Source organism: Meleagris gallopavo, chromosome 11 (assembly GCF_905368555.1).
Source record: "Meleagris gallopavo chromosome 11, MGAL_WU_HG_1.1, whole genome shotgun sequence".
Classification (NCBI taxonomy): Eukaryota; Metazoa; Chordata; class Aves; order Galliformes; family Phasianidae; genus Meleagris; species Meleagris gallopavo.
The window spans coordinates 14,564,087-14,578,249 of NC_139414.1; the positions used below are offsets into that span (position 1 = coordinate 14,564,087).

Consider the following 14,163-nt stretch of genomic DNA (forward strand, 5'->3'; position numbering starts at 1 on the left):
TGTGCTGCTGCTCCTCGTGTCACATCTCCAAATTAGGAGAACAGAGTTAAAAGCTCTGGGGGTTAAAAGCTGACAGTTTCTATTAGAAACTTCTGATCATCATCAGCACCAGTTATTGCTATAAGACTGTGCTGGATGCTAAGCATTCTCTTTAAAGAGGTGGTTTTTTTTCTTCTCATATTTTATCTTCCACAGCACAATAGACAGAGTGACTTCAGTGTGAGAGAAGTATCAGTGGTGGAGAAAAGTAGTTTTGTCAACTTGAATTGTTATAAATCTTAGGCGAGTAGGAGAAGCATCTCTGTAGATTGCTGTGATAAAAAGTTATTTCTGTCAAAGGGAAAATCAGGTGTTCCCACTTCTCTGGAATACCTCATTACATTTTATAACATAATTTATATGATTAAAACATCTCTCTGCCTCCAAAAATGTCTGAATTAAAGAAATTAGGAGGGAGAGGTGCTTTGATGCAGCACCACCCAAAGGCTGCACTGCTGCCTGCAGATGGTTGTGATGGGAGCTGTGTGAAACCATCCTCATGGAAAGGGGAGGGACTTTTCAGTATAGATTAAAATAGTGTTCTTAGGCCCTTCCAGAGGATGGTGATGAGTATTCAGCTATATGTAGGCTTGTACAGAGGATATACAAGCATATAGCTTTGTGCATTGTTTCATTTCAGATGGTTAAAATGCTTAAAATAGTTTTTAACTTCCTCAGGCTTTAATAATTCTTCTGGGGGGTGGAAATCCACTTGTATATCCATTACAGTCTCTAGCAAGTTCTCTGTATGCCTGGCTAGGTTTCCCTGCATGCTCCACCTATTTGCCCCTTTCCTCTCCAGTGGTAGAACTTCAGGCTTGCTACACCTTTCTTCACCATGAGTATTTGAGCCATGCGTAGGTATTTCACCGCAGCTATTCCTTGCTGTTATTTCTGTTTCCGAATTGCCATCACTGTTTTATTTGAAGGGGTCCGAGTCTACTTCAGTCACGCTGTCACTGGTGGCAGCATCCTTTGGTAGGCGCCCATCCCTGCGGCTCCTGTGCTGCAGCTGTTTGCAGCCCTCTCCTGACCTCCTGCTGTGGGAGGCCGCCTGGGAGTCCTCCTTCCTCAGCAGGTCTCAGTGACGCAACTGGAATGCAATTTAGATAAAATTGGTGTGGAGAATGAGCCTGTGCTGCATGAGGTAGTTGCAGGAAATTCCTGCCCCCTGAATAGCTTGCATCCTTTTGTCAAGGGAGAAGTAGATAGGATTTATGCCCGTGCCTATCAGACACTGAAATATGCCAGTTTGTTGAGTTTTTGTCTGCACTTTTCCCCTCCTCTGTGTTGTGCCCTGCTACACACACGCTTTCTGCGAATTGTGCGATTAGATGTCTGCGTTCTTCCTTTATTAACTCATTCATGGATGAAATGAAATGCATATTAAGCTTTTCTTCTTTACTTGTCACCACACAAGCAAAGCAATGTGTAGAACTAGACCTGTATCAAATGATTAATTCATGTCCATTAGCTTAGGAAGTCATAAATATTTATAATCTTTTGAAATATGACTGGGGAAACTTGATGAGGAATTTAAAAGATAAATTTGACATTGTTCTCCTCTAACATTTCATTTTTCACCGAGTTGTAAAGCCCCTAAATGTTTATTCTAAAAAATAAATGTGTGAAGTCAGACAATTCCATTTTTAGTCTCAAATTAGACGCAGTGTGATGGTTTATTTTTAGTATTCTGTTTGTTTACTTGTATACTTGTAAAAGGTGGCACTGGAATGTTTTCATGTTCAAATATTGCTAAAATAGAAGCAGAAATGACAGTAGTCCTATAACCTTCAAGATGTGTAAGTCTCAAAAGAGGAGATAAATTGCACAAAGGTATTTGGATGTAATTCCAAGATAATGAGTGGAATGTGCTTCAAGATGGGACAATTGGAGTTGTTAATTTGTCTTGTGGTGTTGATGCATGCTTCTTGGACAAAAAAAGTAGATTGTTAAACAGAATCAAAGGACCCAACAGTGTGTGTTAAGTTTCAGTATGCCAATAAGGCTCTTGTGGGCAAATCCTACAGAGAAAGATGACTTTGTACCTGCAGGTGTTGCAAATATAATTTACCTTCAGAAACCTCCCCTATGCCTTAGGATTCTGAATAGAGCTGCTGTAAGAAAGGATTCCTTTGGAAAAGGAAATAGAATTTGCAAACTATGGTAAACTTTCTATCATCAACATCATTAATTGAAAGAACGAATGACCATCTTCCACTTCCAAACAATCTGTATGTCTTTCTTCAGATTAGGCCTATGTTTTAGTTGGGGATTTTTTTATATCGGAGGCTTAATAAAAACTTTATTTCTGAGAAACTTCTGAGGGCGCTTGGAAGCTAAACATCAGCCTTCTATATACAGTGCAATATTTGTATGTTTATGAGTGTCATGTTTTATATCCCAGTGATGAACATCCTCACGAATGAGATCAAAGTTGAGGCTGAAGCTGAGGTTGTGGGGCAGCATTAAGCAGTTGCATTGTGCTTCTACGAGGATTCAGAATCCTCAGTTAAGCAGTGTTTGTTTCTGTGTGGTTTTGAGAGGAGCCACTTAGTGAGTAAACCTGATAAAATGCCAGCTGTTATGTTTTGCTGACGATTTCTCATTACTGTCTTGGTGCATCTTAATTTTTTTAAAGGTTTTGTTTATGATTTCTGAAACAAACCAAAATGTACCTTGGAGCAAGTCCTTCATCTGCAGGCCAAGTGTCACAGCAGTAAAACTTCTCCTGGCATGGGCTGGAAACAAAGCTGTAGCTGGCTACTGTGTAGAAGCCTAGGGAAGAGATTTGTGAAGCTTCTTTGGCTTCTTAATTTATTTTGTTTCCTGATAACAGAAGGAATAAAGCCAGTTGTGACGAAGATTTTTTTTGGATGTGGGTGTGGATTCATTGACGTTTATATTTCTTTGGGTTATATAGGAGCAGTAGAGCAATACTCAAATGAAAATTAAGGAAATAATCAAGCACTTCTGTTGTTTTGCTGTTGAGTAAAACATAATTGCAAAAGCAGGCTGCTTGAGCAAAACCAGCATTAGGAGGAAAGGAAGGAACCGGTGCATTAAAGGTAATTTGGTTTAAAAATAGACATTGCATATCTTCCTAAGATATACAGCCCAGTTTAAAGACATGCCTCAGGCTTTAATGTAGGCATTTCTTGGATTAAATTACTGGCCTCTGTTACAGGAAGGTCAGCATAGGGGACTACGATATGTTGCTTTGGGCCTCACAATATATTAAATATATTCCAAGTTCAGGGTTTTTACTGTGACTTAAGGGATGAGGAGTGGGAATGTCTGCTGTTGAAACTGCCCACTGAGTGTCCACGTGTCATCATTCTGGTATTTCACGCAAAGTTACCATCTGTTTAACCTACAGTAACAACTGGTGGCCCTACTAGTGCTAAAAGCACTGAGAAATTCACTGTTGAGAAATTCATTCGTCTTCATTATTGCTTCTCTCCTTCTCCCACCAAGGGAACATAACCACACCAGCTCCTGAGGGGCACAATGGAGGTGGTGGAGGCCTGCAGCAGGCGGCCTCGAGCAGAGGTGGTGTGGGACCTGCATGGGGCTGGTACTGATGAAGGGGACACTTCCTCCATCAGAGCAGAGCTGCCTCTCTTGTGCTGAAAGCAAGCCAGTGGCTCGTGTGGCTATGCTAGCAAGGAAGGGTAGAAACCTCGGGGCTGAGGGGAGGAGAACGTGATGGTGTTTTCTGCATGTTCCTCAGTCAGATTGCCAGCTAGAAGTAATTCCACAGGAGCAAGATTGCAGGCTGTGACTGCTTAGGAGGGTGTTTCAAATTGTTCCTTTGATTACTTAACAGAACTGTTTGGAGTTTTATGAATTCTATTAAGTGAGCTTGGAGCTTATATTTGTTAACCGTCTGGCAATAGCATGTAAGACTTTGTAAAGTGTTTCAGCAGTAGAGCGAGCAAACACGTTACAACGTAAGCACTGATGCTAGCACTGCTCTTGTAACTGAGGTCATGTTCCTCTGATGAGTGTTTTTATGAGGCTCTTTGGCTTCCTCTGCCCACTTGTGATTCTGCCTTCTCTTGTGTAATATGTGGGGAAGAACTTCTGGAAGGCTGCAGGATTGAGAACACTGCAGAAGTGAGGGAAGTGGTGGGATCCCTTAAATAACTTCTACTCCCACGGTGGATTTACAGGAGGCCATCTGTCATTGTTTGACTGTTTTATGGGTAGATTTGAGATAAAAGCATTCAAAATAATGACCACAAATAATGTAAATCTGACTAAGAATTCTGCAATGAATTGGTGGGTGTTAATCCTGATTTTGTAATAAAAACTGTCGGAACTTCTGGCCCTGAGATGCAAGGATCTGTCCAAGTTAATGATTCTATAAAATCCAGCTTTCTGAGCAGGAATGTAACGATTAATTCTTCAAAGTGCATAATCACGTCTTTGCCAGAAGATTGTTTTTTCTTCTCTCTGACTTGCAATCTGCTTGCTCAACATTTGCTGAAGTATAGCAAACAAAAAGGTGTTTAGAATCTTTGTTCAAGAGCTGAAATCTTCTGTGCAGCTGAATACTGGGGCTCACATGTTACAGGTTTTGTGATTCCCGCTCTCCATATCAGCTTGTTTTGAGTAAACATTCAGTGTTATTTGAGCAACAGACTGATAGGTGGTTTTACACATGCTTTTTAGGTCATACTCTATATGTCTGCTTGCTTGTGGGATAGAATCATTTTGTTTCCCATCTCCTTCTGATTTCTTAGCGTTCCTTGTCGTGGCTGCATCTTAGCGCTTCCAGCTGTTCTTCTCTTCTTGTGTATTTCTCATGTGAATGTTTTAGGAAGGAGCAGAGTGCTGATGTGCTGAGCAGCCTGTGAAACCAGGGTGCTTGTGGGTCCCCTCAGCAGTGCATGAAGCAAAGCTGGAGCCTGAATGGATGCTGCTGCTCTGAGCTAAGCAAGAGAGGGGAGTGCAAAGGGGAGCTCAGGGCTGCTTATTGGAGGAGAATATGGGGGATGTGTTGAAGTGGGAAAAGATAATAGTTAGAATAGAATTAAGCTGATTATCTGCACAGTGCAGAATTTCACATAGCTGGATATGTGAGCTTGTCTTGAGTCCTCGGTCATAATGAGCAAAGAAGATATGTTATTGCTTGAGATCTCTTATATCTATTTTCTGTGATGCAGATATGTGTTTACATAAGAACACTGGAGCATAATCACATTTATTTTTTTTTCTATGCCTTGAGTTGATTGAGTACTTTGATAAGCACCTAATAATGCAGCATGATGCTATAGTTCCTGTATACTACAAGTAGGCCAACAACCTCCAGCTATGCTCCAGCATAGCAAACATAAGAAGAAAAGAGCTGATACCACAAACTGGCTTAGAACTGAAAGCTAAAAGCTGAGAACACCTTTGTTTTCATTTGTATATTTTGATCTGAAATCAGCTTACAGTCAAACCAAATGGCTCGTAAGACTGGCTTTAGGATCACAGATGTGACAACTGCAGAACTAGTCTGGGCTGATGGGCAGTGAAATGGAGAAGATAACCAGATGATACGCATTTTGAAACCACTCATAATTAAATCTCTTGCAGTTTATAGTTTTCCATTTTTCTCTTTCATGAGCATGTACTTGCCAACTGCATTCCTGCATTGCTTGTGTGTCTGTGGTGTCATGAGATTGGGTAGATTTAAGAAAGTTCAGAAGGCAAATGAGTACAAAACGTGCTTATTTTCATTACAGAAAATATACATTGCGAAAAGAAGATTTTAATAGGTGACAGCTGTGTGTCGTATCTACTGGGATGGGGAAGCTTGTTAATTTATGCACTTTTCCCTGTTCTTCTCTGGGTCCATCTGTTCTGCTCCTCTTGTTACAGTTGAGAAATGCAAAACATACTGTGTAGAAGGACAGTTTTAAGTTTTCCTGTATCAACAGAACAAAGTCTCCAAATGTTGAATAACAGTAGTAATAAATAACACTTTATTTTGCCTTTCTTTAGGACTCCTGAGCAGTGTCCAAGTGTGGTTTCCTTGCTGTCAGAGAGCTACAACCCCCATGTGCGCTACGGGGCTGCCATGGCTTTGGGCATCTGCTGTGCAGGCACTGGAAACAAGGTGAGGATCAGATCCATTCACTCTTTCTGTACTCTCCTTCCATAGAGATGTTTGTGCAGGAACGTCACACACAGAAATCCCATTTCTTGCACATGCACACTCCTAGGCAGCTGTAGGAGAGCAGTACTGCTTTAAATTTTGCTCAGACTTTCCTAAAAAGTTTTCTTACAGTCAGTAGCCACTCAATATTAAATGCATGTTCAGTACTTCAGAACCATTACTCCTTCCTTCATCCTTGATCTTGTACAGATCACTTTAGAGGAGGATGGGGAATGCCAGTGATAGGAAAGCAGCAACTAGCAAACCAGCTCTTTTCTTCTTCGCTGTGGTACATAAATCTTGGAAAATTCATGTAGAGCCAAGTGCACTGAAACTTACTGTGTTTTCCAGTGTATAATTCACTGTTCCTTTGAAAGTATCAGTAAGAAAGAGATAACTCTCACATGTGGGTGGCAAGGGTCTTTTCCACTACTGTAAGACAAGCATCAAGTAAACTCTGGGATAAACTTCATCCACGTGTGTATTCAGTACTGGTATGGAATCACAGTTTTGAAATAGATGCACAGATTATATATTTGAAAGTAATATTTCATGCTTCCATACCTCTGATACATCTCAAATGTATCTATATCTCCCTTCCTTAGCTAGTATTAAACATTACTTCTTTGGCTCTTGCACACAGTGTTCTCCAGCATGTCACTTGTTGTGAAATGCACAGAATGCTGACATGTGCTGCCTGCCATCTTTAGTATCTAAAGCATGCAGACTTGAAAGCACACTGAAAATACTATTTTTATCCAGGTTGCTTTATTCTCAAGTGGAAGGTGGAATTGAGGAGCTAATTATTTTTAACCTCCTGCATCTGACAAGTTGATTTAATTGGAAATGCTTTTAGTCGCACAAAGGAGTCTGTTTTATTTCCAGATGCTTAGTGTGGTAAAGATCTAAACCATCAGATTATTCACATGCATACCTTCCGAAGCTTAGATTAGTAGGTTTTGAAAGCCTAATTATATTGGACTTCAGAAATTGGGAAGCTTTTGGTCATGGTCAGTGTTCCATTATATGGTGTTCGGTGCATGCCAAAAGAATGAATGAGCAACCCATGATACCTTCAGGCAGAAGAGCTCAGCCTTCAAGATAGCTCATGTGGCAAAAAGCAGTCTTAAGTGAGGGCACTAGAAGTTTTTCTCAGAAATGGTGTTTTGCATAAAATCAACTTCTTTGTAAAAGCCTCCCCCTGAGTGAAATACACCAAGAGGTCTGTGCTGGGATACTCATGCATTCAGTTGCTTTTGTTCATGCCCTCAGTTTGTATCTACAGAAGAAAGCTCAAGAGACTGCCAGGTATGTCCAACTTCTGTAATCAGAAGATCACATAATGGTTTAAAAGTGCTCTTTGAGCTTCATGTAGTCTTCACATGCCATTTCAGAGTGCTTTTAGACAGCCACTGTGTTGCCACTGACCTGAAAGTTTATGGATACAGCCGATGGCTATACAAACTGCTCAGGTTTGCTCCGCTTAGATCTGAAGAGTGTGGCCGGTGAGCACTGGCTAAGTACTCTGACAACTTACTGTACTGTACTGTAATTTCAGTCCCTCTTGCCACCTTTTCCTCCATCTCAGTGGGTTGGTGCAGACAAACTCTCAGAACACTGGCCAGGGCTATACAGCAGTTCTCCGTTGAATTATCAAGCTGGAAAAGCTCACTGTGAGATGAGATGAAATGAGGGCTGCAGATAGCACAGGAAAAGAGAAGAGACAATACAGCTGAAGGGAAATTGAAGGAGGAGGGGGATCTCATTTTGGCAGCAGTGAGTTTAGAAGAGTTTTCTTATCTTGTGCAGTGTGCACTGAGAACCTTGGATGATTAGAAATGAGATGGTGACCGTAATAATTCTTTCTATGTTTAAGCCATGGCTTGCAAAGTGGCAGAACTGTAAACAGAGAATAAAGATGTTCCTAGAGAGATTATTTAGTCTGAGAAGCCAGCAAATTGCACTTGCTGATCCTGGAGATCTAAGCAACATGTATTACAATGGGTTCCTTACAGCTTTTCACAATCCCTACTCAATATTGAAATGGATGTTTATTGGTAGATCCAAGATAGATTGTGTTCGTGTTGGGCTTAGTTGGGAAGTTACTGAGTTTGGAGAAGCAGTAGAGGAGTTTGAAATGTTTTCAAAACCCAAATTTACTATGTGGATGCCTAGAGGCAGCCCCACTTGATGTGGGTTTGCCGTGAGTGCTTTTGTGTGGTGCTGAATTTTACTGGCTTTAACAATGAAGTATAAGGTCAGAAATTTGGAACCTTGATTACTGTACTATCTCATTTTATAACCTCTGACACAGTGTTTGATATCTCTGCATCATTTTTAAATGGAAAGTGAAAGTAATGCTGATGCATTTTGTTGCAGAGAAAGTATAAACGTAATTTGTGTGTGGAGATTAAGACGTGCCATTGTCAATAGTTCTGATGCACTGAATTTGTTTGTTGTTTATAACAACAGTTGCTGAACTATTGTCTTGTTTCTGCAGGTAGATCTTGTTCCATCCATCACATTTTAAGTTTCCAGTTGTTTTTTTTTGAATGTATGTGTTAGCACCAATCTGTTAACCTTGGATTACAGCACTGAATCCTAGGATACTGAAAACAGTAGTATTAACTTTGTAATGTTTTTTTTTTTTTTTAATAGGAAGCAATTAATTTGCTTGAACCAATGACAAATGATCCTGTGAACTATGTACGTCAAGGAGCTCTGATTGCATCTGCCCTTATCATGATCCAGCAGACTGAGATTACCTGCCCAAAGGTAATAGTGGCATGCCTTACATACCAGCTTGCTAGGTGGGAAGTGTGGTCTTGGATGTAAGGTTGTTAGTGCTCAGCACCGTATGTAAGCATTAGCAAGAGAGGATGTGCCTCATAAAGAGCAAGAGCTGAATGTAGAGCAGGAAACTCTGGTGTGGGCTGGAACATGCACTTTCAATGAGGGGTGATGCATGGCGATAGAAATATGCCTGGTAAATGACAGCATTTTAACTTTGGATGTTACCTGAATACATACTCCTGCTTATAAAGAGTGTATTCTGTAATGATGCTAAACTGTCTTGAAAAAACACAAGTATCTCACTTTGTCTCAAATGTATTGAGGCCTGTAGACATGTCATTTGTGTGAGCAGGGTTGTCTAGTAAAGCTTTTTTTTTTTTTTTTGCAGCTCAATGTATGCTTTTCAGGTGAAACAATTTCTGCTGCCAGAACTGTCTCAGTTACTTTATAGCAAATGTTTTTTTTAATGGAGCTTTTCTTTCTGCTTGGAGGGCAAAAAGGGTTACATGTGCTGTGTTTAGCTTTTAAAAACAGATTGCCTTGTGAGTATGTGACAGATGATAATATGCAAACATTTGTTCAGTCTAAAAGTCTGCGTTAATAGAAGCCTTGAGGTTTCACATTTCATGTTCTCTGGTGAGCAGTGAGGCTGAGCTGTAGCTGGTACTTTGCTACTCACCTGTCGTAATGGGTTGCTTTTATTGCCATCGTTTCAGAAATTGAACTATAATAAAAGCAGCCACACTTTTACTGCATTTGGATGGAGAGAATGAGGGGGAAAAAAACCCTTTTTCCATTGGAAAATTTTGCTTGGGAAAGCAAAGAAAATCCACAAATGCAGGTGGTTGGGTATTTCCAAGGCACAGAACATATGGCTGTGCTAGCAGTTTGTTCTTCTGTATTAGTTAAAAATAAAAATAGAAAGGGAGTTTTTCACAGAGCATAATCTGGCAGTTACATTAACTAAATTGTTGTTCAACTGAATAAAACAGGAGAATAGTAGAATTCTGTAGGATCCCCTCATCTTCCAAGATACAAAATGACTGTAATATGAAGCTGAAAGATCCTTTCTTTGGAAATAAGCTACTTGTTGTTTTTATCATTTCCACTGGTTGGAATGCCAGCTCTGAGTGTAGAAAGTTAAGTTTAATCGTTCTTCTGTGCTGTTCTGTAGTGCTGGACAAATGGTACAGCCTTCTCGTGCCTTTCCCATCCAAAAAAATAAGGATGATACTTTCTTTTGCGAAAGGACACTATGAGAAATCCATTTGTTGGGTTTTCAGTCTTCTGAGATGAAAGAATCCATGTCCTATACAGAAGTGTAAATGGAAGGAGTGGTCATTTTAGTGTGTACTAAGTCAGATTTCTTTCCCCAGAGAGTGCTGCTACCCTTAGCTTCAGAGCTCTGTGTAATATGTGGGCTTACTAAACAGATTGTTAAAATAGTTGGCTAGCAAATACAGGATAAGATGTACAGTCTGGGACTCAGTGCCTTGTTTAAAAATGGGGAGAGGAACTGGAAAAGCTTTATGCTAAAGTCCCATTTATGAGCCAAAATGTGTTGCTACATAATACAGATGCAGAAGGCAATTTATGACGCGGTCATAGAAATGCTGCGAACGCTGAAAACATGGCAGCAAAAATCCTACAAGATATAAACTAATAAGGAATCCTTGAAATAACCTGGTAATTTAGGAACTGAGCACAAAATGTATCAATTTTATTTCTTTTGAAGGAAGTTATCTGTAAGTACCATGATTTCTTGCTCAAAATTAAAAGGAATACTGTGAGGAATATGCTGCCCATCACGTTATTTATTATCCTCATTTCCATGGGAAACATTTTTGGAGCTCTGTGCCAGCCTGAAGAAAAATTGCTCTGATGTGAAAAGGTGGAGTTCAGATAACTGGCCATTTTTGGGTTACGGTGACGTGTTTTAATCTGATTAGGTTTCTAAACTGCATGACGGAGCAATTGGTAGATAAGCAGCTAATAGGCGGTGCTCCTTGGGTTTCATGTCCCACACTGTGTTTGTGGTCTTTGTGGGGTTATCGTGAAGCTAAATTTTACTTTTAGACAACATTGTCTCACTGCTATTAAATGCTCTGAGATGTTTGGCATGCAGGAGAGCGATTTAGTAAAGGTTATGGCATATAGTCTGACTGCCTTCCTGTCATTACTTCTCCATTTGGCACTGCCTGTTTCTGGTAGCCTTCATGTGAGCAGTGTGCTTTGGGCTCAAAAGACTTCAGATTCTCTGGTGCTAATCGGAGATGAAGACAGGAGCAAATGGAGTCATTGCTCTACTTTATCCAACTTAGCCATTTTGCATTAATTCTACTTCAAGCATTTTCTCTTCCCTTCCTTCAGACTGGAATCTGAAGCATGGAGAATAACAGGAACATTTCTCTCAAACGTGCTGTTATCTTATTTTCCCTTTCAAGTTGAGCGCATCAAATAAGCTACTCATCTGCCCATGGAAGTAGCTTGGTTTCCCATCGTTGTTATTTTATTCTTATTTTTTACTTCATTTTCCTCAGGACCTAGTGCAGAACCACTAACACCAGCACTCCTACCTTGGAACTGGTTGGGGCTGCAATTACAAAGTGCATTCAGTACTTCTGCATTGATACAGGAAGGTTTTCAAGAAGGAAGAAATACAACTTCAGAGTTTTGAGCTGCACGTTGCAGTGCTGAAATAATAGCAATAAGTGGACATTTAATAATCAAATTATTTTAATTCACTGCACTTTCATCTTTTCCTTGTATTTGTCGTCTTCTCAGTTGCACTTATTATTTAAACAAATAGAGGTTAACTGAGTGATGTATTTAGTAAAGAAATAATTGAACTTGCAAGTTTCTGAAGTGCCCCAAAGGATGTCAGGTGCTGTGTGAAGCTGACTGTGTCTCTTTGGAGCTGAAACTCAGATTGCTCTGTAAGCAGCCAGCGTGGCTTTTCCTGTCCTCTGCTGATACATTTAAGAACCATATTACTGTAGGATGCAGAACAATAACAAGTTTATTTTGTGAAATGGAATCCTAAATTATAGATTTGATGAGATCATTGTAACAGAAATCAATGGCAACTTTGTTATGTATTTGTGACCAGCAGGGCAATTAAGACAGCAATTTGGGAGGCATGCTACTTGTCCTAACATCTTGTATTGGATTTACTGGATTTCCTTTTGCTGTTTGTGCATTCTTTATGGAATAAGAGACAATGAACAAGTTCGAGTATTTTTCTTTCCTTCTTCTTTGATCATCTTGGCTTATTATCTCTTAAGATGTAAGGAAACCAGGACCTGATATTTCTTTCTTTTTTCTAACTGAAATGCTAGGTCTTGCTAGAATAGAAAAATGTTTTTTGCAGTATTCTTGCAGCACCTTTTTAGCTTTCCTTCACAGAAGCCTGTTACTGTTGGATGCTTGCACATGCTGTATGCTCTTACATAGTTTGAAGACAGCAATCATTTCTAGAAGAGCTTCCGCTTTCAAAGATGGATAGAAAAAGCACAAAAGCAGTTTAAATATTCTTTTATTAGAAATGGATTCCTACATCTTATCCTTCAGAATTTGCACTTGCAATAAGCATCACACACATTGACTATCACAGTTTCCATTAGTGAGCTGTTAATAAAACAGAGGCTGTATTAACAGTCCCACAGGCTTTGCATGCGTGATGTTGACTGGTGGTGGGAGAAGTGGTAAACAACCTATTAAATGTTAAATAATACAAGCTCCTCGGGCTTGTGGTAGGAAATGGTGCTGTATCATTCCCATGCCTTAAGGCTGTGTTGTTTCCTCTGTGTTTCTAAGGTTGCGCATTTGGCTTAATTTGAAGTTGGCAGCATGCAGTTTTGACCAGCATTAATTGTCAAAATGGTGTGTGGCATCTTTCTTAGAAAAGATGAAATGAGTCACTGCCCGTGTTTTAGTATTCTTCCAAGAAGTTGGCCAAATAAATTTCTTGATAGCATTTCCAAATACTACGAAGTTTTGAAAGTACTTGAAGATTTTGAGGGAGAAACAGACCTTGTGAATTTCACAACATATTAAACAAATCAGTTCAGTAGTGTGGGATGTGCCCATTGCTGTGATTTGAAGGGAAAACAACAGCAGATTAAAGGACCACGCCAGATAAGCTCTGACATGTTTCACATCAACTGCTTTACAAACTATTGTCTGTTGACACTGAGCCGTTCTGTAGGAGATGACTGCCACAGCAGCGAAGGTAGAGCTGATGTTCTGTCTGTACCTGCTTTGCTTTCTTCAGGGGTTGCATGAGGATGTAGAGCAATAACAAGTTTATTTTGTGAAATGGAATCCTAAATTATAGATATGATGAGATCATTGTAACAGAAATTCAATGGCAACTTTGTTATGTATTTGTGACCAGCAGGGCAATTAAGACAGCAATTTGGGAGGCATGCTACTTGTCCTAACATCTTGTATTGGATTCCCTACGGCTAAATCTGCCAAAGCAGGCTTTCCTCAATTTCGAGGAAAGTTTTACAGCTGGGAGCTGATCTAGTGAAGAATGCCCAATGCTGTGAAGTGTTTATGTACAGGAATGGCCTGAAAAAGTGTGCAGACCTGCTGTTCGTTCTAGCGTTGGGTCAGTTGTTGGATGTAGGGTTGCCCAGTGCATAAAGCCAGGCGGGGTTCTCTCCCGCCCTGTCATAAAAGATTTGTTACTGCTGGTGTTAAGCTTCCAAAGGAGCACGTTATCTTTGTATGTTTCTCGGAGTTGGCAGTTGTATACACAGTTTATCTGAAAGCAGAGCTTTTGCTGTGGCAGTACATATTTTGTACTTTGCAAGCAGAGTACATTGACTGTTTCTTATTCTAGCTGTTCAACACGTGTTTGTGACAGCCTGCCCTGCACTGATTCCCCACTCCACCCTGTTCACATCAGTCCCTTGCAGACATCATAGAATCACAGAATGGTTGGGTTGGAGGGGACCTCAAAGCCCAACCAGCCCCACCCCCCGCCTTGGGCCGGCTGCCCACACCAGGTCAGAGCGGAGGGTTTGTGGTGGCACTGATGCTGGCTCTGCCCTGGTGTCTGTGAGCAGGAGCTGCAGAGAGGCGCCCGCCTCGCTCCGAGGTGCTTCTCCGTCAGACTTCAGACGCCAGCATGAACATTAGCAGACCTGCTCAACGTCTCCTCACCTCACCCTGCA

At 40.5% G+C, this 14,163-nt stretch overlaps 1 protein-coding gene across 1 annotated transcript in view; it reads left to right on the forward strand.

Annotated features, from left to right (window-relative positions):
- Positions 1-14,163, forward strand: part of PSMD1 (proteasome 26S subunit, non-ATPase 1) — a 65,340-nt gene that overhangs the window by 35,308 nt on the left and 15,869 nt on the right. Inside the window, exons 17-18 of the mRNA XM_085232617.1 lie at positions 6,034-6,148; positions 8,846-8,962. Coding sequence (XP_085088743.1) covers positions 6,034-6,148; positions 8,846-8,962 — 232 coding nt within the window. The remainder of the gene's footprint in view (positions 1-6,033; positions 6,149-8,845; positions 8,963-14,163) is intronic.